Here is a 23,238-nt window from a genome sequence, read left to right on the forward strand (position 1 = left end):
CCGCGGGAAGGGGCAGCTTTTTATTGCAACCGCAGCGGGAACAGAGCGACGCGCTCAGAAATGGGCCGTGACGCGGTCGATCTCCAGCAAGTCCTCGAGAATCTGTGGGGGAAAGCAACGTTGCGGGGTGGCGTGTGGGGCAGCGTGGGGTATGTGGGGCAGGGCCGGCCGGCGCATAAAGGTATGGGCACAGTGTGTGGGGCAGGGAGCCTAGGCACACACATCCATGGGGCACAATGCATGGGGCAGGGAGCCTTGGCACATGCATCCATGGGGCACAGGGTGTGGGGCAGGGAGCCCTGGCGTTTGTGTGCGTGGGGCAGGGAGCCAGGCACCCCCGTGCGCAGGACGGGCCCCGCCGTGCCCCCCGGCCGCCCCACTCACGATGTCGGGGGTGGTGCCGATCTTCTTGGCCAGCTCGGCGCGCTCCATGGCGCTCAGGTAGAGGTAGCGGTTGAGCAGCTCCCCGTCCAGGATGTTGCGCACGGCGTTCTGCAGCACGCGCCGCTCCGCGTGCAGCAGCCTGCGCCGGGGCACGTGAGCGCGCCCGGGGGGCTACGTGGGGTCTGGGGGGGCCCTGTGGGTCCTGGGGGGCTCAGTGTGCCCCTGGGGGGCCCTGAGGACTCTGTGGGTCCCAGGGGGCTACGTGGGGCCCGGGGGGCTCTGCTGGGCCAAGGGGGTCCCTGTGGTTCCTGGGGGACTCTCTGGGTCCTGGGGGAGCTCTCTGGGTCCCGGTGGTTCCCTGTGGGTCATGGTGGGGCTCTGTTGGTCCCTGTGGTTCCTGGGGGGCTCCGTGGGCCCCAGGGGGCTATATTGGTCCCTTTGGGTGCCTGTAGTTCCCCATGGTCCTGGTGGGGCTCTGTTGGTCCCCGCGGTTCCCCATGAGTCCCTGTGGTTCCCAGGGTGCTCCGTGGGCCCCAAGGGGTGGTCCTGGTGGGTCCCTGTGGTTCCCCATGGGTCCTGGTGGGGCTCTGTTGGTCCCTGTGGTTCTGTGGTGCCCGGGGGACTCTGTGGGCCCCAGGGGGCTATGTTGGTCCCCGTGTGTCCCGCGGGTACCGGAAGGCGCGGGGGTTGAGGCCGGCGTGCTGCGGCAGCGCGGTGCCCAGCGCGTTCTGCAGCATGAGCAGCCGCCGGTAGGTCTTCTCCTGCATGGGCAGCAGCAGCCCGAGGCCCCCGTCCAGCGTGGCTGCGCGGGGAGGGGGAGCAGCGGTCAGACGGCGCCGGGGGGCGCCCCACGGCGGCCCCATGGCCGCCCCACAGCTGCCCCACGGCCGCACGCACCGAACCAGGTGATGTGCTTGTTCTCCCACACGACGGCCTTCTTGGCGGCCCCGTCGGTGCCGCCGCGGCAGGGCGTGCGCCAGAACGTCTGCACGTGGGCGCCCGCGTGGAAGTCGGCGCGGCGCAGCAGCCGCAGCCCGCCCAGGCTCTCCTTGGCTGCGGGGACGCGGCGGCCTCAGCGCCCGGCGGCCCCGGGAGGGACACGGCAGCCGCAGCGCCCGGGGTGCCCATGGGGGACGCGGTGGCACCGTGCCCTTACCTTCGGGCAGGTACATGTACACCAGCAGGTTGCGGTCGCGGTCGGACACTGCGGGGACACGGGCGTCACCGCGGGCGGCTGACGGCACCCGGTGTCCCCAGGCTGTCCCCGAGCCCCATGGGGACACGGCGGGACGTACCCAGGAAGCCCAGCTGGGTGCTGTCCACCATGAAGTCCACGCTGTAGACCTCGAGCGGCTTCGCGTCCTGCGGAGGGACACGCGCTCGTCACACGCTCCAGGGACACCTGTCCCCACAGCAAAGGGACATTCCCAAAGTGCAGAGACGTCCCCAAGGCGCAGGGCTGTGCCCGAGGCTCAGGGCTGTCTCCAAGGCCCAGGGACATCCTTGCAGGTCCCAGGGCCATGCCGGGTCCCAGGGCCATCCCCACACATCACAGGGTCCCCACACATCCCAGGTCCCAGGGCCGTTCCCAGGTCCCAGGGCCATCCCCACACATCACAGGGCCGTTCCCAGGTCCCAGGGCCGTCCCCGCGTGCCCACCCGGCTGACGAGGGACAGCGTCTTGCTCTCCTCCTGGTAGCGCAGCAGCGAGATGCTCTTCATGACGTCGGCCGCCAGGATGAAGTTCTTGACGCTGATCATGCGGTGGATGTAGAGCTGCGTGTCGATGAAGGCCATGCCCGTCAGCTCGTGGTCCTTGAGGCTCCACAGGAAGATCTGCGGGATGCGGGGGGTGTCAGCGTGTCCCGGCGGGAAGAGCTGGCACTGGGGAGAGCCGGGATGACTCCGGGACCAACCCCGACTCCTCCAGCCCAGCCCGCTGCCCCCGGGGCTCCCCCCGTCCTCCCGTGCCCACCTTCTGGCCGATGGCCGACACGAGGTAGCCGTTGCAGTGGCACAGGGCGGTCACGGGGCCCTTCTGCTCCTTCTCATAGAGCACCTTGAACTTGTTCTTGGTGAGCGGCTGCCCCGGCTCCGGCACCACCTCGATGATGTCCATGATGAGGATCTGCAAGCGGCTCCATAAGCGCCGGCCCCAGGGCCACCCAGACTCGTCCCCCGTGCCTCCCTGTCCCCTGTGTGTCCCCGTCCCCGACTCACCCGGCCGCGGCAGGTCACCTCCTCGCCCTGCATGAGGCAGGTGCCGATGGCAATGTAGCCCTTGAGCCCCGACACCGTCTCCTCGCTCTTCAGCGACACCGTCTTCATGCAGGTGACGTGTTCCCACTCCTCCAGGTCGATCCTGCGGGAATGCCGGGAATGCCGAGGCCGCCTCGGGCAGCTCCTCGCCGTGCACGGGCCGCCCGTGCGGTGCCCACCTGGTGTTGGGGATGGTCTCCCAGCTCACGGGTGAGATGAGCTGGATGGAGAAGGCCTCCTGCTGCGGGTGGATGTAGCGCTCGTCTGCGGGGACATAACAGTGGCACTCGGGGACCCCGCAGCGGCACTCGGGGACCCCGCGGCGCTGGCCCCGCGCGCTCACCCCGCTCAATGCTCTCAAACTCCTTCTCTTCGCCCGTCATGCGCGGGATGCGCGTGCACGGGTTGATGACGCTGGTGGCCACGGCGTAGACCTGCGGGGACGCCGTGGCGGTGTCACGGGGGGGTGACGGCCAGGTGGGCCGTGTCCCCGCGCCGGGGACGCCGCGGTACCTTGGACTCCACGTGGTAGGCCACGTAGTGCGCGGTGCAGCGCAGCGGGATCTTGCGCACGGGCCAGGGCGCGTCGTACGACAGATAGGCGGGCAGCACGCTGATGCGCAGCTCCCCCTGCGGGCACGGGTGACAGTGTGGGGACAACGCGGGGACAACGCAGCCACCATGCGGGGACTATACAGGCACCATGTGGCACCCATGTGGGGGCCACACAGCATCCACACAGGGCCCATGCGGCAACCACAGGGTGCCCATGGTGCCCACACATCACCCACATGGTGACAATGGGATGACCACACGGTGACCATACAGTGACCACATGGCGCCCATGCAGCACCCACGCAGTGGCCACGCGGCGCTGCCCCCACCTGCCGGTTGAAGTAGAGGAAGCCCTTGGGGCAGTTGACGTTGTGGAAGGGCGCGAAGGACTCGACGCTGCCGTCGATGCTCATGGGGTGCAGGCGCAGCGCCCCGCGCGCCGTCACGAGCAGCCAGTGCGGCGACGGGCCGCAGATGAACACCTGGGGGCACCGGTGTCACGGGGGCGCCCGGCGGCACCGCGGAGCCGCCGCGGCCGCCGCGCTCACCCCCGAGTAGCCGTAGATGTCGTCGAAGGGGCGGAAGCGGGCGACGCGGCCGCGCGGGCCGCCCGGCTCCTCGGGCGCCGCGCTCTCGGCCTTCTTCTTGGACACTTTGGGCTTCTTCTCGCGGAAGTTGATGTTGTGGGGCACCTGCGGGCACCACGGCGGGGCTCAGGGGGGGCCCGGGTGGTACCGGGGGGCCCCGGGGGGCCAGCCCCACGCGCTCACCTTCTTGAAGCGCACTTTGAGGTTGCTCTGGCCCAGCTGCGAGTCGTGCCCGAAGGCCTCGTAGATGAGCAGCTCCTGGTCCACGTGCACCTGCGGGGCGGGCATGGAGGAGCCAGCGCTCCCACCCGCCCGCGAGCCCCCACGGACCCCCACGAGCCCCCCATGAGAGCCCCGGACTCCCTGTGAGTTCCATGGACCACCCCACAAGCCCCCTGGATCCTCCGTGAGCCCCATGGGCCCCTCATGAGCTCCACAGGCCCCACGCAGAACCCCCGGAGCCCCCTGTGCCCCCACGGACCCCCAGTGAGCTCTATGGACACTCCATGAGCCCATCGGACCCCCCGTGAGCCCCACGGACTCTCCCAGAACCCCCTGTGAGACCCACAGACCCCACGGCGGCCCCGTGCCCTCACCAGCAGGTAGGGGCGGCTGTGGCGGTTGCCCAGCGCCACCAGCAGCACCTCCTTGACGAGGGGCAGCTCGCCCTGGCGCGTCGCCTCCTCCTTCTTGGCGTCGCCCTGCGCCGCCGGCTGCCCGAAGGAGCTGTCCACCAGCACGCGCTGCCCCACCGGGAAGTTCTTCACCAGGAACACGAGGCGCCACTCGGGCAGCTGGTAGATCTGCGGGCACCGGGGGGTCCCGTGGGCGCCCAGGGGGTCTGGGCACTGCCGTGGGGCAGGGCGCCACGGAGAGGGACAAGGAGCCCCCGTGCGGAGGCGCGGGGCCGGGCCTGGGGGCAGCGGGCGGCCCTCGCCGCCGCCGTGGCGCCCCGCTCACCTCCATGGCGCCGTTGTCGCGCACCAGCAGGCACCAGTGCGTGGGCTCGGCGCGGCAGGGCTGCGGCTCGCGCTCGGCCGCGGGCACGCCGCCGCGCCGCGGCTCCTCCTTGCCGGGGCTGAGCAGCGCCGCCGAGTCCCCGTACAGCATCTCCTCCTCGTCATCCACCGAGTCGCTGTGGGCAGCGCTGCGTCAGGGCGCCGCGGCGCCACCGGCACGCGCTGCCGCCGGCTCGGCTCGGCGCGGCGCCCACCTGATGTCCTGGATGAGGGTCTCGGCCTCGGCGTGGCCGCGCGGCGCCGGCTCGTCGCGGGCGCCAGCGGCGCGGCTCTCCGTGGTGAACATGCCGCTCACGTCGCGGTACACGCACAGCGCCATCACCTTGGGTTGCTGCGGGGGCGCCGCCGCGATGGCACCGGGCGCCCGGCGCGCCGCGGGCATCCCGGCCTGCTGCAGGGATCCCGGCCCCACCACGGGGATCCCATTCCCGATGCAGGGCTCCTGTCCCCACCGTGGGGATCCCGTCCCCACCACGGGGAGATCCCATTTCCAGCATGGGGATGCCATTCCCAGCATGGGGCTCCTATTCCTGACACAAGGGTCCTGTTCCCAGCACGCCGATCCCACCCCTGGCATGGGGCTCCCCTTCCCAGCACGCGGATCCCATCCCCAGCACAGGGATCCCATTCCTAGTGCAGGACTCCCACTCCCAGTATGGGGATCCCCTCCCTGCCGTGGGCGGATCCCATTCCCAGCATCGGGCTCCCATTCCCAGCTCCCATTCCTGGTGCAGGGATCCCATTCCCGGCGCAGGGATCCTGTTCCCAGCTCCTGTTCCCAGCGCAGGGATCTCGTTCCCGGTTCCGTTCCCAAGGCAGAGCTCCCGTTCCCAGCGTGGTGTCGGCGGCCGCATTCCCATTCCCGTTCCCGCTCACGTGGTGCAGCTGCGGCTTGTGCAGCGCCAGGCGGTGCGTGCGGCCGCCGTACGTGTCGCTCTTGAGGACGAAGGTGGTGACGTGGCCCTCGGCGCTCAGGATCACCACGTAGGGGTCGGCCACGGCGCAGTGCACGATCGGCGAGCCCAGGTCCACGGGGATGAAGTGCAGCTGGTTCACTGCGGCGGACGCCACGCGTGTCCCCACGTGTCCCCACACGTGTCACCGCGCGCGTCCCCGCGGCACCCACCTCCTTCGAGCAGCCGGATGCCCAGTGGTGACACCTGCACGATGTAGCGGTCCTCGCCGATGTTGCCCGCGAACACCGTGGGGCCCTGCGTGGCGAAGCCGCTCGTGTCCAGCTCCATGATCTCCTGCCCGGTCTGCAGGATCTGCGGGGTGTCGCCTGTCACACGGCCGCCCCGTGGCCACCGCGGAGCGGGGGGACGGGGAGCGCGCGGCGCCGCGGGCCTCACCATGGTGGAGTCCTCGCGGCTCAGGATGAGGAAGCCGTGTCTCCTGCCGTCGGCCTCCGCCTCGGCCGGCGCCGCCTCCTTCTCCGCGTTGTCCCCCGGCGCCGCCTCCTCCGGCTGCGGGAGCGCCCGTGAGCGTCGCGGGGACACCTCGAGGCGGGGGGACAGGGACGGGGCCGCGGGCCACCCACCTCGTCCTTCTTGGGCGGCGACACCACGGTCCACATGTCGTAGCAGCCGGGCAGCTCGAAGGTCGTCACCACCTGCGGCCGGATGCTCCTCTGCGCGCGGGGGAGACGCAGGGCTGTTGGGGAGAGCCTCCGCGCGCAACAGGCGGCCACGACGGTGGCGTCTGGGTGTGTACAGGCGGCGCGCGCAACAGGCGGCCACAACAGTTGTGTCTACGTGTGTACAGGCAGCGCACATGCGCAACAGGCGGCCGTGCCACTTGTGTCTAGGTGTGCACAGGCAGGACACACAACAGGCGGCCATACTGCTTATGTCTAGGTGTGTACAGGCGGTGTGTGTGTGCAACAGGCGTGTGCCTAGGTGTGTACAGGCGGCGCCGACGGCCTGGCGCAGCCCTGGTTGGCCTAGGGGATGCTGTAGCACCGGTATCTGACCTGCGCCGGACGCTCCTCACCAGCGCAGGCCTTTCACGGTGCACCGGGAGCGCGCGGCTCGCGTCCCCGTCCCCGCGGCGCCCGGACACCCACCTGCAGCACCGAGAGCGCCCCGTTCTTGCCGTAGCCGGAGCAGAGCACGATCTCCAGGTCCGGCTCCGGGCTGTTCTGGAACTGCCGGGGGGACAAGGGCGCGGGTCACAGCCCGGCTGGCCCCGGGGGACACCAGGGGACACCAGGGGACACGGCGGGCACCACGCACCTCCTCGGAGAGGAAGGCCGGCTCCCCCATGGCAGCGTTGGCGCAGGGCCCGATGTTCAGGATGCTGTCGCACACCTGCAGGAGGGGACGGCAGCACTGGGGAGGCAGCACCGGGATGGGGGCAGCGCTGGGATGGGGGCGGCGCCGGGATGGGGGGTCCGCGTTGAGATGCAGGAGGGCAGCGCAGGGATGTGGGACGGCAGCACCGGGACGAGGACAGTGTCAGGATGTGGGAGGGCAGCACCGGGATGCAGGCGGTGTCAGGATGCAGGAAGGCAGCATTTGGATAAAGGAGGGCAGGGATGAGGGCAGCGCCGGGACGCGGGAGCTCCGGGACGGAGCCGAGCGCCGGGTACCTCGAAGGAGTAGGTGGCGAGCTGGGTGCCCGACTGCGCCTCGCTGCCGTACACCTCGATCTCGTCCACCTCGTCCTGCGGGGCCGACTTTCCCGCTGGGAAGAGACCAGGGCACCCGGTGAGAGCAGCGGCCACGTGTGGCCTCTGGCCTCTCACAAACACCCCTTTTCCCGCAGCTCCACAGGAGCATTTAATGTTCCCGGTGTCCCTGTGCCACCGCACTGGGCCCGGCGGTGCCACCTACCAGCCCAGTTTCCCGACGACTCGGAGCGCTTCTTCTTGAGCGGGGGCTCCTCCTGCAAGGACAAGGCACGAAGTCACCGCCGGTGCCCCAGGGACATTCCCCATGTGGAGGGGCTGGTTGGAGTGATTCCCCAAGGGAATCCCCTTTCCCAGGGATCATCCCGGAGCCGCCAGCCCCTTGGAAGGGCCCCACCTGCTTGTCGGCCGGGTCCTTGGCCACGTTCACAGGCGGCTCCTGCAGCTTCTCCGTGTACTTGAGGAGCAGGGAATTGCCCAGGCGGGAGCCCAGGAACAGGTATCCCGGCTCCATGGTGACCATCTGCGGAGGGCGCCGCGGCTTACCGGGGAGAAGCGGCTTCTCCCCCTCCTCTTCCTCGGCTGCGGCGCAACCGCCGGCCGCAGAGAACGGGCCGAGCAGAGACCCTTGTGGGAAGGAGCAGGCGCCGGGACACACGGGAACGCGGCACTGGGCCCTGCGCGCCCGGCACTAGCGGCAGAGCCACCGGCGCTCCCGGGAAAGCGGGATTCGGAATTCCAGGATTCCACGATTCTGTGATTGGGAAGCCTCTTTCCCAAGAAAACGCCGTGCCCGGCGCACCGGCAACTTACGCAGGTGGTGAGGACGCTGGCGGCCGCCTTGTCGAAGTGGAAGGAGCGCACGCTGCGCATGCCGTCCGTGATGAGCGTGAGCACGTAGCTGCGGGAGAGCGCACGGATGCAGGCGGAGCGCGCGCCGGGAGCGCACCGGGACGCGCGCGGCCGCGCGGCACTCACATCTCGCCGCCCTTCAGCGAGATCACCATCTTGTCGTAGGAGATGAAGGCGGCCTGGGCGCAGTCCAGCGTCACCTTGACGCTGTCCTGGAAGCCTGCGGGGAGGCAGGGGGAGGTGAGCGTGAGGGGAGCGCGAGCGCCGTGTGTTGAGCGTGAGCTGAGTGTGAGCACCCCGTGTTGAGTGTGAGCACTGCGAGCTGAGCGTGAGCTGAGCGTGAGCACCCCGTGTTGAGTGTGAGCACTGCGAGCTGAGCGTGAGCAGAGCACGAGCACCGAGTGTTGAGTATGAGCTCAGCACAAGTGCCGCAAGCTGAGTGTGAGCAGAGATGAGCATAAGTACCACAAGCTGAGTGTAAGCTGAGCGCGAGCTGAGCATGAGCTCCACGAGCTGAGTGTCAGTGGAGCTCGAGCAGAGCGCGAGCCCCACAGCGCGCATCCCTGTGCACATCCCGGGGAGCCCTGCAGCGTGCATCCCCGCATGCCTCCCCATGCACATCCCAGCGAGCCCCATGGCACACATCCCGGCGCACATCCCGGCGGCGCTCGGCTTACGCAGCGGGAAGACGGTGGTGCCGGCCGTGAGGCTGTTGAGGGACACGCCGTAGGGCGGCACGCTCTGGTTCAGGTAGAGCAGCGAGTTGACGGCGAAGATCACCACGCCGCCTGCGGCAGAGAGAGCCGGGGGGACAGTCACGGTCACGGCCCCAGAGGGGACCCGCCGCGGTGTCCCCGCGTCCCCCGCGCTCACCGATGGGCTTGGGCACGGCGAGCGCCTGCGTGCAGTCGAAGGGCAGGTTGCTGAGGGACCAGATGACGGGGTGCACCTTCTGCATGATGTTCAGCGAGATGGCCACGATGCTGCACGTGTCCTGGCGCACGGCCACGCGCCTGCGCCACACACAGTGTCACCGCGGGCTCCCCAGTGTCCCCGCGTCCCCCCCGCGCCGGCCCGTACCCCGGCCACGTCTGGTTGGGCTCGAAGAGGATGAGCAGGGTGGGCTCGTAGTAGCCGTAGAGGAACTGCATGTCGATGATGTTGAGCAGCTTCTCATCCAGCTCCCGCACATCGATGACGTAGCTGGGCAGGAAACTGGACTTCTGCCTGCACGGGGCGAGCGGGAGGGCTGGGACGGGCGCCGTGGGGCAGCCGTGCCACCGTTGGGGACGGGGACAGGGACAGGGACGGGGCCGCTCACCCCTCGCCCACGCCGCCCTCGTGCTCGTCGGCCAGCGAGTCGCGGCGGAAGGGCAGCACCACGAGGCGGGTGCCGTAGATGAGCATCACGGCGCAGCGCCCGTCGGGGTCCACGCGCACCTTGGGGATGTGCACGTTCTGCACGAAGCCGTCCTGGGGACACGGGGGGGACGCTCGCACGGGTGGCAGGGCCGGCACCCCGCGCGCCACCGCGTGTGTCACCGCGTGTCACCGCGCGCCCACCCGCAGCTCGGGCTCCTCGAAGTAGTGCAGCGAGAGCGTCTTGAGGTCGTGCGTGCCGGGGTCGTACTCCACCACCGAGAGCTGCAGGGAGGGCGTCAGCGGGGACGGAGGGGACAGCGTGGCCACCTCAGCCACCGCCAGGCACCCCGGCGCCCTCCAGGCACCCCCGATCCCCTCCGGAGCACCCCAGGAACCCCCGGCATCCTGGGCACTCCAGGGACCCCCTGGTCACCCCAGGCCCCCTGGCCATCCCCAGGCACCCCTGGGCACCCCCAGGCACCCCCGGCCAGCCCCTGGGCCACCCCGGTGCTCCTGGTCCCCTGTCACCTTGGCGTCCTTGAAGCTGAGCAGCAGCGCGTCGCGCTTGGCGCCCGCCAGCTGCACGCTGGCCATGGACATGACATTGCCGAAGAAGGAGAAGTTGGCCACGAGCTCCAGCTTCTCCTTGTGCCCTTTGCCTTCTGCGGGATACCAGGATAATGAGGGCAGCTCCGCACGCCGGGAAGAGCCCCCCATCCCGACACCTACCTGTGTTCCTGTCGCCTTTGGCTACCGTCTGCAAAGGGAGCGGAGAGGAGCATCAGCACCGGGAAAGGCTCCGGCTTCCCCACCTTCCCAAAGGGAAGGCCAGGGCAGCCATGCGCAGGGGATTTGGGATCTTTCTCCCACAGGGATGGGCAGCTGCTGCTCCGAGAACATCCCGGGCATCCCTGCCCGCAGCGCTCTTGGAGGCCGCGGGGAGGCCGGGAATAGGATCGGGGGTACCTCGGCGTCGCGGTTGAGCCGGTAGACGTGCAGCTGCGAGGTGCCGGCCACGACGAGGCTGCGCTCGGCGCCGCCGAAGAAGTTGCAGAACAGGGCGAACTCCAGCGCCGTGGGGGGATGCGCCTGCTTGTACACGGCGTACATGGCGGCGGCGGCGGGGGGACCTGCGGGACGGCGGCGTGGGGGGCTGCCCCTCGGCGGTGGGGGGCTGCCCCTCGGCGGTGGGGGGGCTGCCCCTCGGCGGTGCTGCATGCGCAGACAGGAGGGCAGGGGGATAACGTGTGGGGCAGGGGATGCTCCATATGGGACATGACCATGACGAGCAAAGGGGACACAATAATGGGGGGCAGGGGGATAATGTGTGGGGCAGTGGCTGCTCTATAGGCGACAGGGCCATGATGGGCAGAAGGGACGTGGCCATGGCGGGCAGGGGGATAATGTGTGGGGCAGAGGCTGCTCTATAGGCGACAGGGCCATGATGGGCAGAAGGGACGTGGCCATGGCGGGCAGAGGGATAATGTGTGGGGTAGGGGCTGCTCCATGGGGGATATGGCCATGGGGGGCAAAGCGGATCATGTGTGGGGCAGGGGCTGCCCCATGGAGCACGCAGCTGTGGGGGCACGGGGGGATACGCGGGGCAGGGACCCGCCACGTGGGGACATGGCTGGGGGTTGGGATAGGGGCACATGTGGGTCTGCCCCATAGGGGACACAGCTCGGGGTGAGGGGGTGGGGGGACAGGACTAAGGAAGGAGAGGGGGCACATGTGGGGCCGGGCCAGCCCCACGGCGGCCGGGACCGCGTCTAGTGCCTCCCGCAGCCCCACAGCAACCCCATAGGGACCCCCAAGACCCACAGAGACCCCCAGGACCCATAGGAAACTCCCCCCCGGCCCCATAGAGACCTGCAGGCCCCACAGAGATCCCACAGGGCCCCCCGGGCGCCCCCACTCACCCCCGCGCTCCCCACGCGGCCCGGAAGCGCCGCCGCTACCACCGAGACACCGGATATGGCAGGCTGGAGGAGCAGCGGCGGCGGGGACGCGCTGGCCGCCACCATAGAGACGGCGGTCCTCCACGCGGTGGCTCGGCCACGCCCTCCCGCGCTTGACCCCGCCCCCCGCGCGCCGTCGCCCTGACCCCGCCCCTCCCTGGTCTGGCCCCGCCCCTTGGCGCCAGGCCCCGCCCCCGGCGCCCCGGCCCCGCGGTGGGATCGAACCCGGGTCCCCGGCGCGGGCGGCCCCGCCCCCCCGCCCTGTGCCCTATAAGGGAACCTACATCGTATAGGGAGAGCCACATAGGGAAAACCTATACTTTGTAGAGGAACCCCTACCCCATAGCGGGACTCACATCCCCTAGGGGAACCCTCCCGCTATAGCAGGACCTGCATCCCATGGGGGAAGTCATGCCCCATACGGGGATCTATGCCCCATAGGGAAACTTATATCCCCTAGGGGCACCTGCACCCAATATGGGAGTCCTCACCCCATAGAGGGACCCACACCCCATAGCGCACTGGCATCCCCCAGCTTCCCTGCAGCAGCTCCCTGCACCCTATAGGGACCCCACACCTAAAAGTGCCCCCTAGTCCCATCCTGCCCCCACAGGGCCCCTACATTCTATAGGGCCCTACAAGCCCATGCCCCAATGGCATCCCAAGCCCTATAGGGACTACATAACCCTAGGTGTCCTACATATGCAGGCCTTATATGTATATGGAGGCTTTATACTGTATAGGGGCCCTGCACTCCCCAGCCAACACCAGATGGAGACCTACACCTCCCAGTCAGCCCCATATAGGTGTCCCACACTCCATAGGTGCCCTATATGCCTCGACTGCAGAGCCTATAGGGGCCTTAAACCCTATGAGGGCCCTACCCCACTAGGCTATGCCTGATGGAGCCCTATAGCACCCTGCAGCTCTGCACAGGGCCCTACGTCCCCCGGGAGCTGCCCAGCCCCACAGCAGCCATGGGGCTGCCCCCCAGGGGCGCGCGCAGGCGGAGGCTGCAGCGGGGCCGTCGCACTCCTTTATTCGGGCTGCTCTCGTCCCCCCGCCGCAAATAAATAAATAGGGGAGGAAGGGGCGGCCGGCACCGCTGCACGGGGCTGCATCGCAGTGCACGGTGCTGCGTCACGCTGCATGGTGCTGCACGGCAATGCACAGTGCTGCATTGTGGCGCATGGTGCTGTATCGCGCTGCATGGTGCTGCACAGTGCTGCATGATGCTGTATGGTGGTGCACGGTGTTGCACAGTGATGCAGGGCGATGCATGGGGCTGCACGATGCTGCATGGTGGTGCACTGTGATGCACAGCGGTACACCGCGGTGCATGGGGCTGCACAGCAATGCACAGTGGTGCATGGCCCTGCACAGCAATGCACAGCAATGCACGGTGCTGCACGGCTATATATGGCGATGCGCAGCGATGCACAGCAACGCACAGTGGTACACAGTGATGCACGGCAATGCGCGGCGCTGCACGCTGGTACATGGTGATGAACAGCGGTGCACGGCGGTGCACGGCGGTGCACAGCGACGCACGGCGGTGCAGGGTGATGCGCAGCGGTGCATGGCGGTGCATGGCGATGCACGGCGCTGCGCGGGCGCTCACAGCACGATGTTCTCCTCATAGAGCGAGAGCAGCAGCAGCACGGCCCAGCCCGTGAGCAGCCCCACGTTGTGCAGCGCAAAGAGCAGCCAGGGCCGCGGGTCCCGCACGCTCATCATCGCCGGCAGCTGCGGGACGGGCAGGTTGGCACCGCGGGCGCCGCCGGCACCGCGGGCGCCGCGGGCGCCGCACTCACCATGTCACACAGGGCCACGTAGAGGAAGAGGCCGGTGGCCACGGTGAAGATCCAGGCCTCGAACTCGGCGCTGGTGGCCACGGCCAGCGCGATGTAGAGCCCCAGGAAGGCGGTGAGGGCGCTGGCGAAGTTGAGCAGCAGCGCCCGGCGCACGCTCAGCCCCGCGTGCAGCAGCGCCGCGAAGTCCCCTGCAGCAGCAACAGTGTCACCGCGTGCCCTGCGCCTGCACCCTGCAACCCCTGCACCCCCCAGCACCCCGCACCTGCCCTGCACCCGCCCTGCACCCCATACCCTCTGCGCCCACCCTGCACCCTAAAACTCTCCTGCACCTCCCACCCTGCGCTCCCCTCCACGCACCCCAAACCATGCAGCGTGCACCCCCATGCACCCAGCACTGTCTGCGCCCAGGAGCCCCACACCCTGCACCCCACAGCTCTCCTACACCCCACAGCTCCTCTACACCCCACACCCTGCACCCATCCTGCACCCTGTACCCCCTGTACCCTACAACCCCCCAGCGCTCCATACCCTCCTGCACCCCACACCATGCACCCACCCTGCACTGCACACACTGCATGCACTTTGCACTCTGTATCCCCTGCATCCCCCTACACCCCACACCCCCCAAGTGCACCCCACATCCCCTGTGCACCTCCCATGCTGCATCCCATGCATGCAACACCTCCCCTGCTCCCTCTACCCCTGCCCACAGCGCTCACCAGGCACCCCATATCCCCCGCACCGTGCACCCACTGTGCACCCTGCACCCTTTGCACTGTGCACCCGCTGTGCACCCCACACTCCTGCGCCCATCGATGATCACCCCATACCCCCTGCACCCACTGTGCACCCCATAGCCCCTGCACCCACCGCACGCCCCACACCCCTGTCCCCCGGCCCCACGGCTGCCCCGCGCGCACCCAGCTCGTGGGGCAGCTCGTGGCACAGCACGGCCAGCGAGGTGGCCAGGCCCGTGCGCCACGAGGCGGCGAAGGCGGCGCCCATGGCCAGCCCGTCGGCGAAGTTGTGGATGCCGTCGCCGATGGTGATCATGTAGGGCAGGAGGCGCAGCTCTGCGCCGCGCGCGTCACCCGCTGCCCGGGACCCCCTGCCCTGGGACCCGGGCCCTGCACCCACCCTGTGCCCCCGTCCTGGGGGTCCCTGCTTGCCCCCCCACCCCTGGGGGACTCATTGGGGGTCCCCGCTGCCCCTGTCCCCTGGTGGCACTAGAGTGTGTGGGGGGAGTCCCTGCATGAGCCCCCCCACCTCCCTCCCGTCCCCAGCCCCCTGCAGGGGTCGGGGGGGGGTCCCTTCCCCCCGCCCCCCCCACTGCGCTCGGGGGGTCCCCGCCCCCCCCGCCGTTCCCGGGGGTTCCCCCCCCGCCGGTCCCGGTGGGTCCCCTCCCCCCCCGCCGTTCCCGGGGGTTCCCCCCCCCGCCGTTCCCGGGGGTCCCCTCCCCCCCCCGCCGTTCCCGGGGGTTCCCCCCCCGCCGGTCCCGGTGGGTCCCCTCCCCCCCCCGCCGTTCCCGGGGGTTCCCCCCCCCCGCCGGTCCCGGTGGGTCCCCTCGCTCCCCGCCCCCCGCCGCGCGGCTCGAGGGCGGCCGGGCGCAGAGGCGCGCACTGGCCCAGTGGCCTAATGGATAAGGCATCAGCCTCCGGAGCTGGGGATTGTGGGTTCGAGTCCCACCTGGGTCGCGCGGCCGCGGCACCGCCGCCCCGCTCGCTTTTTGCCCCTTCCTCCGCGCACACAAAAAGGGGCCGGGGGAGGGGCCCGGGGTTGCGTTGCGGGGGGGTTTCTTACCCCGGCTCTGCAGCTCCTGCTTGCTCTGGCTGAGGGGGGGGTCCTCTGCCCGCACCTGGGGGGCAGAGATGTGGGGCAATGGACCCCCCCGCAGGGTCCTCTGGGGCTCCCCTGGGCTCCCCCGAGCGCCCCCCAGCGTCCCCTCCCCACGGAGGGGCGGGGCCTACAGCATCCGTGTCCCCCAGTCCCAGGTGACACCCCTGTCCCCCCAGCACCGTCCCCGTGCCCCCCTCCGGTACCAGGTCGTCGCAGGAGGAGCCCTGCAGCTGCTTGCGGCGCCGCATCTCGTCCTCGCAGAGCTGCATGGCCCCCGCGTGGTCGCAGCGCGTGTTCCCCGCCGCCTGCGCAGCCACCATCGCGTCAGAGCCGCCACCGCTGTCACCGGGACCCCCCCCGCCAAAACCCGGCCCCACCTGGGGCTGCTCCTGCACCAGGAGGCCGAAGAGCCGCTCGAGCAGGAAGAAGCCATAGAGCCCCCCCAGCACGGCCAGCAGCTTCCAGGTGGCCGAGGTGGCCCCGGTGTCATCCTCGTAGTGGCTGTGGTCCCCGTCTGCATGCGAGTGCAGGCCCAGGAACTGCGGGGCAATGCAGCACATGTGTGTGCACGCACGTGCAAACACGCACACAGGCGTCCATGCAAACACTTGTATGCACGTGCATGCACGGTGCTGCATGCTGCAACACATGCAGGATGCACATGTGCGTGCACGCTTGCATGAATACCTGTGCACACACATGCGCACAGTCCTGTGCACACTCAGGCTCCTTTCTGCATGCACACGCGGCAACTCGCAGCCACACACGCGCTTGTGCACAAATGCATGCATGCACATATGTGTGCATGGCTACCCCCACAGCATGTTCAGGTGCACACGCGCCCTGCGCCCTTGCATGCAGCAAGGTGGTGCTGCAGCGAGCGCGCCAGGCCCGCAGCGAGCGCAGGAGCTGCAGCGCACGCAGCGGCCGCAGCTCCCACCTGGGGCACGAGGTGCAGCAGCGCGTCGCCGGTGAGCGAGCCCACGGCGAGGCTCACGAAGAGCTGGATGACGTAGCGGTGCGCGCGGGCGCAGGCGCTGCACAGCAGCAGCGTGATGCCGCACAGGGAGCAGAGGCACACGACGAGGGTGGCCAGCGAGCCATACACGTATCCTGGGGGCACACAGGGATTGTCACGTGCGGTGCGGCGCAGTGTGTGGTGCAATGCAACGCATGGTGCAATGTGGTGCATGGTGCACGGTGCTGCATGCTGCACTACAGTGCATGCTGTGATGAGGTGCACGGTGCAACCTGGTGCATGGTGCAACCCTGTGCATTGTGCAATGTGGCGCACGGTGCAGCACTGTGCCCGATGCATGGTGCAGCATGGTGCCCAGTGCACGACACAACACGGTGCATGGTGCATCACAGTGCGAAGTGCATGGTGCATGCTGCAATGTGATGCACAGCGCAATGTGCAACATGGTGCCCCATGCATGGAGCAGCATGGTGCAAGACAGTGCTGCCCTGCAGTGCCCGTCGCAGGGACTCACTCTCGGTGGTGCTGAGCTCGCCGGTGGGGCTCTCCGTGTCGTGCGTGTCGGCGCAGGCGCCGCTGAGCTGCTGCTGCAGCAGCGCGGGGCAGAGCTGGGTGAAGTCGGGCCGGGAGAGCGCGGCGGTGCCGTCCAGCCCGTGCAGCTCCAGCAGCGCCGTGGGGCCCAGGCACACCTGGGCACAAGGTGCTGAGCGTGGGCGCACACGGGGGCCCCGCGGCCGCGTCCCGCCCCAGGCGCCTGCTCACCGTGTCCCATGCAGAGCTGCTGCTGGTGGCCTCGCTGTCCCCGTGCGCGGCCTCGTCCTCGTGCCCGTGCGCGGCCTCGTCCTCGTGCTCGTGCGCGGCCTCGTCCTCGTGCTCGTGGGGCAGCAGCTGCAGCTGCTCCATCAGGGTGCTCAGCCCTGCCAGGCACCCGTCAGACGGGGCTGCAATTGTGCCCCACGGCCCCTTCCCTGCCCCACAGCCCCTGCCCCACTGCTGCCTCCAGTCCCTGGGGTGGGGGGAACCCTGTGCTCCCCATGTCCCAGCTCCTAATGGCTCCAACCTAGCCCGTGCGATGGCCCGGGGACCTCATGCATTCCCAGGCTGCACCCCGATCTGGCACCCTGCACCCTCACCCTGCACAATGCACCCCCAGCACTCTGCACCCCCCCATTCTGCACCCCCATCCTGTGCCCTGCACCTTGACCTTACACCCTGCATCCCCATCCTGCACCATGCACCCCCACTGCAACCCCAACCTGCACTCCCACCTTGCACCCCCCATCCTGCACCCTGCACCTCGACCTTGCACCCTGCACACCCAACCTGCATCCTACACCTTGCACCCTGCACCCCCACTTATCACCCTGCACCCCCATCCTGCACCCCGACCTTGCACCCTTAACCCACACCCTGTCCTGCACCCCGTGCCCACCATGCAGCGACAGGTTGTGGGAGTCGTTGCCGAAGTGCTCGAAGATGTAGTCGAGGAAGAAGGTGGGGGGCGGCAGGGACGTGGCCGCGCGAGGCTGTGCGGGGCACGTCAGTCCTGTGCCCCACAGTGCCCCACGGTGCCCGCCATGAACCCCCACCCACCCGCAGCCCGGTGCACCCAGTGCCCCCCGTAGCCATCGTGCACCCAACAGTGTCTGGTGCCCCACGACATGCGCCTGACACCCCCCATTGCACCCAGCACCCCCGTGCCCCACGGCGCCCACCATGCATCCACCCCCTCCTGTGTGCCCCCATGGGTGCCACCACCCTGTCCGTGCACCCAGCACCCCCATGTGCCCCAATCTGATTGTGCACCCAGCACCCCCCGTGCCCCACGTACCTGCTGTGCACCGAGTGCCCCCATTGCCCGCCGGTCGCCCACGGCGGTGGCAGCGGTGACAGCGGTGGTGACAGGCTCCTCCAGGGCCTTGCCCACTAGTGCGAACGCGTCCTCGGCCGACAGGCACTGCGGGCACAGCGGGCGCGTGGGGACACGAGGGCGCAGGGATGTGAGGGACATGGGGACATAGGGCACGGGGCAGGTGGCAGGGGGGTACGGTGCCATTGGGGGAACAGGGCATAGACGGCTTGGGACATAAGGACTTGAGGCATGGGGATATGGTGCCATGGGGGATATGGTGCCATGGGGGACATGGGGGACATGGCGGGGCACAGGGCATAAAGGACTCAGGACATGGGGACATGGGAATATGGTGGCAATGGGCACATGGGGACATGGTGCAGTAGGGGACATGGGACACAGGGACATGAGGGACATGGGGCATGTGGCAGGGGGATACAGTGCCATTGGGGGCACGGGGCATAGAGGACTTGGGACATAGGGACCTGGGGACACAGGGATATGGTGCCATGGGGGACACGGGGCATAGAGGACTCAGGACATGGGGATATGGTACCTTACGGGACATGGGGTACAGGGACATGGGGACACAAAGGACATGGAGGCATGGACACATGGGGCATGCGGTTCCAGGGGAACAAAGTACCGTGGTGGGGATGGTGCCATGGGGGACATGGGGACATGCAGACATGGTGCCCCTGGGGACATGGTGCAGAGGGGACTTGGGACATGAGACACGTGGCATGGGGTGATATTGTGCCCTTGGGGACATGGGGCACAGAGGACTTAGGACATGGGACACGTGGCACGGGGATACAGTGCCATGAGTGACATGGGGCACAGAGGACTTTGGACATGGGGACATGGGGCGTGGGGGCATGGGGGATATGGGCACAGGGACATAGGAACATGGTACCACAGGGGATATGGGGACACGGGGACACGAGGGATGCGGTTCACCAGGAACATGGTACCATGGTGGGGACGGTGCCATGGGGGGACACGGGGTATGGGGGACATGATGCACAGGGACATGGAACACGTGGCACGGGCATGTGGAGACACTGGAGACATGGAGCATAGAGTACTTGGGACATAGGGACATGGGGAACAGGGATATGGTGCCACTGGGGACATTGGGGATATGGTGCTGTGTGTGACATGGGGCAGAGGGACATGGGGGACATGAGGACACAGGGACATGGAGACATGACGGATGTAATTCTGGAGGAACAGGGTACCATGGTTGGGACAGTGCCATGAGGACATGCAGATATAGTGCCCTTGGGGACATGGGGCACTTGGGGATATAGTGCCATGGGGGACGTGGGACATAGAGGACTCAGGACATGGGGCATGGAGGGTGACATGGGGGACATAGTGCCACAGGGGACATGGGGCACAGGGCCACACGGGATGTGGTTCCACAGGAACATGGTACCATGGTGGGGATGGTGCCATGGGGGACATGGAGATACGGAACGTCTTGGGGACATGTGACACAGAGCACTTGAGACATAGGACACATGACATGGGGATATGGTGCCGTGGGGGACATGGGACATGGACACATGGGGGATATAGGGACATGGGGAACATGGTGTCTTAGGATCCCAGGGGGCCTTGGGCCATGGGGACCTGGGGGCTACAGGGCACGGGGACTACGGGGCCATGGTACCACGGTGGGGATGGTGCCATGAAGGACATGGGGATATGGTGGCATGGGGGGCATGGGGACACAGCACCACAGTGGGGAGGGTGCCATGAGGGACATGGGGACATGGGGCCACAGTGGCTCTGTCCCATGAGGACCATGGGGACATGGCGCATGGGGATATGGTGGCATGGGGGACATGGGGCCACGGCACCACGGTGGCTCTATCCCATGAGGGCCATGGGCCCTGGCAGGTCCGTCCCCAGGGCCCGCAGAGGGGACAGCAGCCGCAGGGCGCGTTGTGTCCCCCAGTCCCCATCCTGCCGCGCATGGGCCGGGTGCAGCGCTGGAGTTTGACCCCGCGGTGGCAGCGGCAGTGGTGGCGGCGGTGACACTTTCCACACGGCGCATGGCGGCCCGGGGGCCTCCTACCTCTCCGCACGGCGCGAGGGAGGCGACGGTGGCGCGCGACAACCCGCCCTCCACGGCCACCCGCGGCGTGTGCAGCGCCTCGGTGTCGCCCACGGTGCCGCCCACGGTGCCACCCGCAGTGTTGCCTGCGGTGTCACCCGCAGTGTCACCCGCGGTGTCACCCGCGGTGGCAGCGATGCGGCGGGGGGTCACGGCCAGGCACAGGGTCAGCAGGGCCAGCAGCAGGGCCATGGTGGTGCTGGTGCCGGTGGTGCCGGTGGCGGCGGTGGCGGCGGTGCCGGTGGCTCTAATCTGCGGCCCGCGGCAGTGATTGGCTTGGGCGGGTTAACCCGGGTTAACCATTCCTCAGGCTCCCGCCACCCGCCCCGGCGGCCCCCGGGGTGCCCGGTGCCCACGGCGCCCGGTGCAGCCGATCGGGTGCTGCCAGCACCGGGATCGCGCCCCGATGGGTGCCTGGTTCACCCTGGGGTGCTCAGCTCAAACATAGGTGCTCAGCTCCCCCCATGGGTGCCTGGCTCATCCCGGGGTGCTCAGCTCACCCCCCCATGGGTGCTCAGCTCAAACATAGGCACCCAGCTCACCCCATGGGTGCTTCACTCACCCCAGGGTGCCAGGTTCACACCTGGGTGCCCAGTTCACCCATGGGTGCTCAGCTCAAATGTAGGTGCTCAGCTCACCCCATAGGTGCCCAGCTCACTCCATGGGTGCCAGGTTCATGCCTGAGCACCAAGTTCATGCCTGGGTGCCCGGCTCGCCCCGGGGTGCTCAGCTCAAATGTAGGTGCCCGACTCATCCCATGGGTGCCCAGCTCATCCCATGGGTGCTGGGCTCACACCTGGGTGCTCGTCCTACCCCAGCTTCACTTCACGTCTGGCTGCTCGTCTTGCCCCTGGGCACTCGCCTCACCCGAGGCGTTGGGCTCTCACCCGGGTGCTCTGCATAGCTCCGCGGGCACTCCCTCACCCCTGGGTGCTGCTTTCACACCCGGGTGCTTTGCATTGCTCTATGGGCACTCCCTCACCCCTGGGTGCTGCTTTCACACCCAGGTGCTGGGGCCTGGGAGCACTGGGTGCTCGGCGCAAGCACCAGGGTGCCCAGCTCAGCCCTGAGCGCTCAGCTCGCCCATGGGTGCTCATGTCACCCCAGGGCGCCAGGCTCACGGGCTCAGCTCGCCCATGGGTGCTCATGTCGCCCCAGGGTGCCAGGTTCACACGTTCAGCTCGCCCATGGGTGCTCATGTGGCCCCAGGGTGCCAGGTTCACACGTTCAGCTCGCCCATGGGTGCTCGTGTCGCCCCAGGGTGCCAGGTTCACACGTTCAGCTCGCCCATGGGTGCTCATGTCGCCCATGGGTGCTCATGTCACCCCAGGGTGCCAACCTCACGGGCTCAGCTCGCCCATGGGTGCTCATGTCGCCCCAGGGTGCCAGGTTCACACGTTCAGCTCGCCCATGGGTGCTCATGTCACTCCAGGGTGCCGGGTTCACACGTTCAGCTCGCCCATGGGTGCTCGTGTCGCCCATGGGTGCTCATGTCGCCCCAGGGTGCCAGCCTCACGGGCTCAGCTCGCCCATGGGTGCTCATGTCGCCCATGGGTGCTCATGTCACCCCAGGGTGCCAACCTCACGGGCCCAGCTCGCCCATGGGTGCTCATGTCGCCCATGGGTGCTCATGTCGCCCCAGGGTGCCAGCCTCACGGGCCCAGCTCGCCCATGGGTGCTCGTGTCGCCCATGGGTGCTCCACTCGCGCCCGGGGTGCCCCGAGCACCCAGCGCTCCCCGGGCACCCCCCGCCCCGGGGTCCCGCGCTCTCCCGGGGCGCAGAGCCACCCCAGCCGCCGCCCGCGCCCCCGGGCGCCCCGTTCCCCCTCCGCGGGGCGCGGGCGCCGCTCACCCTGCACGCTCCGTCCGGGCGCTCCGGTGCCGGCTGCGGTTCCGTCCCGGCCCCCCGCGCTCCTCCCCACCCCGTCAGCGCGGCCCGCCGGGGAAGTGAGTCAGGGGCGGCGGCGCCCGCGGGGGACGCGGAGCCGGCCCGGCCGGTCCCGCTGCCAGGCGGCCCCTCGGGGCGCGGGGACATTGGGTGCCCCATAGGGGGCACGGAGCCGGCCCGGCCGGTCCCGCTGCCAGGCGGCCCCTCGGGGCGCGGGGACGTCGGGTGCCCGCGGGGGACGCGGGGACGTTGGGTGCCCGCGCGTGGCACGACGCGCCCGGGGGGCGCCCATCCCCGCGGCCTCTGGGCTGCCGGGGGGCCAAGGGGCGCGCCGAGGCCGGGCCGAGGGCACCCTTGGGTGCCCCCGCGGCGGGGCCCAGTGGCCTAATGGATAAGGCATCAGCCTCCGGAGCTGGGGACTGTGGGTTCGAGTCCCACCTGGGTCGGGCTGGGGGCTTTTGCCCGTCGCGCGGGGGGACAGCGCTGTCCCCTGCCACCTTGGAATGAGACACACAGAGCGGGAACAGGACAGGAAGGGGTAACAGGACATGAGAGCTGAGCTGGCCTGCGGCCCAGGAAGACTTGCGAGAGCTGGGAAAACCCCTGGTGGATTTTCGTGTTTTTCGCAGGCGGGAGGAGCCGGGCACGGAGCCAGCGATGGCCCCGGGGGCCGCTCGGTGACAGCGGCGGGAGGAGCCGGGCACGGAGCCAGCGCTGCCCCCACTCGGTGACAGGCGGCAGCGTCACTTTTTGACGCACAAAGCGCCACTTTTTGACTCATTTTTCCCCGCCGCGGCCGGGCTCGGCGCGGCGGCGCCACCGGGCGCCCTCGCGGCCGGGTCCCTTGGCAAAGGTCCCCCTCGCCCTTGTCGCGCGGCGGTTGCACAACCCCCGCCGTGACTCATCCTGGCGACACGTTTATGAGCGGCAAAGTCCCCCGCGCCGAGCTCGGGTTGCGGCCGCGCCGTCGTCGCGGGCACCGCGAACCTTCCCGCTTGGCAGCGGCCCCGCCGCAACCGGGGCCTTTCCAGGCAGCCCTTCGGCTCCCGGAGCCGCGCGGGGGGACAAGGAGGGACTTTGTGGCCACTGTCCCCAGTCGGTCTCCCCGGTGTTCCCTGTGCCTCTCTGTCCCCTGGCTC

At 69.1% G+C, this 23,238-nt stretch overlaps 2 protein-coding genes and 3 non-coding genes across 5 annotated transcripts; 2 read left to right on the forward strand and 3 right to left on the reverse strand.

The window, feature by feature from the left end:
* Window positions 1–45: 45 nt before the first annotated feature.
* Window positions 46–10,764, reverse strand: CPSF1 (cleavage and polyadenylation specific factor 1). The gene is made up of 37 exons (XM_088538053.1): window positions 10,614–10,764; window positions 10,377–10,404; window positions 10,176–10,309; window positions 9,849–9,929; window positions 9,607–9,758; window positions 9,366–9,512; window positions 9,159–9,298; window positions 8,963–9,073; window positions 8,412–8,505; window positions 8,247–8,334; window positions 7,831–7,956; window positions 7,639–7,690; window positions 7,395–7,489; window positions 7,039–7,113; window positions 6,870–6,950; window positions 6,345–6,434; window positions 6,157–6,270; window positions 5,931–6,072; window positions 5,681–5,859; window positions 4,999–5,135; window positions 4,746–4,920; window positions 4,382–4,588; window positions 3,969–4,058; window positions 3,747–3,890; window positions 3,528–3,680; window positions 3,157–3,273; window positions 2,987–3,077; window positions 2,823–2,907; window positions 2,605–2,746; window positions 2,360–2,512; window positions 2,044–2,220; window positions 1,680–1,746; window positions 1,541–1,588; window positions 1,282–1,437; window positions 1,057–1,186; window positions 385–523; window positions 46–102 (listed from the first exon to the last, which is right to left on the reverse strand). The coding sequence occupies exons 1-37, from the start codon at window positions 10,755–10,757 to the stop codon at window positions 55–57; spliced, it is 4,332 nt and encodes a 1,443-aa protein (XP_088394179.1). The 5' UTR covers window positions 10,758–10,764; the 3' UTR covers window positions 46–54.
* LOC148591181 (small nucleolar RNA SNORA35) lies at window positions 6,691–6,820 on the reverse strand. Its single transcript, XR_015914106.1, has one exon. It is a non-coding gene; the product is annotated as a small nucleolar RNA SNORA35 (small nucleolar RNA).
* Window positions 10,765–13,222: 2,458 nt separating the features above from the next.
* SLC39A4 (solute carrier family 39 member 4) lies at window positions 13,223–21,512 on the reverse strand. Its single transcript, XM_088538026.1, has 13 exons — window positions 21,333–21,512; window positions 20,173–20,463; window positions 18,066–18,191; window positions 17,667–17,760; window positions 16,997–17,151; window positions 16,749–16,923; window positions 16,196–16,368; window positions 15,633–15,794; window positions 15,459–15,560; window positions 15,220–15,274; window positions 14,340–14,492; window positions 13,420–13,607; window positions 13,223–13,351 (listed from the first exon to the last, which is right to left on the reverse strand). Exons 1-13 carry the CDS (start codon window positions 21,510–21,512, stop codon window positions 13,223–13,225), a joined length of 1,983 nt encoding a protein of 660 aa, XP_088394152.1.
* On the forward strand, window positions 15,041–15,113 carry TRNAR-CCG (transfer RNA arginine (anticodon CCG)). The gene has a single exon. It is a non-coding gene; the product is annotated as a tRNA-Arg (tRNA).
* Window positions 21,513–22,472: 960 nt separating the features above from the next.
* TRNAR-CCG (transfer RNA arginine (anticodon CCG)) lies at window positions 22,473–22,545 on the forward strand. The gene has a single exon. It is a non-coding gene; the product is annotated as a tRNA-Arg (tRNA).
* The last annotated feature ends 693 nt before the right edge of the window (window positions 22,546–23,238 follow it).

The sequence above is a fragment of the Tinamus guttatus genome, unplaced genomic scaffold (genome assembly GCF_059628265.1).
Source record: "Tinamus guttatus ecotype Peru unplaced genomic scaffold, ASM5962826v1 Tinamus_guttatus_pri_ptg000922l, whole genome shotgun sequence".
In the NCBI taxonomy this organism is placed as follows: Eukaryota; Metazoa; Chordata; class Aves; order Tinamiformes; family Tinamidae; genus Tinamus; species Tinamus guttatus.

What these genes read in the sequence shown, in the direction of transcription:
- CPSF1 (XM_088538053.1), bottom strand. Translation starts at nt 10,757, where the DNA reads ATGTACGCCGTGTACAAGCAGGCGCATCCCCCCACGGCGCTGGAGTTC. An exon ending in CAAAGGCGACAGGAACACAG is followed by an intron (nt 10,310 to 10,376) that starts GTAGGTGTCGGG and finishes GGTATCCCGCAG; the next exon opens with AAGGCAAAGGGCACAAGGAG. An exon ending in GTACATGTACCTGCCCGAAG is followed by an intron (nt 1,438 to 1,540) that starts GTAAGGGCACGG and finishes GCGTCCCCGCAG; the next exon opens with CCAAGGAGAGCCTGGGCGGG.
- SLC39A4 (XM_088538026.1), bottom strand. Translation starts at nt 21,512, where the DNA reads ATGAGCACCCATGGGCGAGCTGAACGTGTGAACCTGGCACCCTGGGGC. An exon ending in CCCTCGCGCCGTGCGGAGAG is followed by an intron (nt 18,192 to 20,172) that starts GTAGGAGGCCCC and finishes CTGTGCCCGCAG; the next exon opens with TGCCTGTCGGCCGAGGACGC. An exon ending in ACGTGGCCCTGTGTGACATG is followed by an intron (nt 13,352 to 13,419) that starts GTGAGTGCGGCG and finishes CCCGTCCCGCAG; the next exon opens with CTGCCGGCGATGATGAGCGT.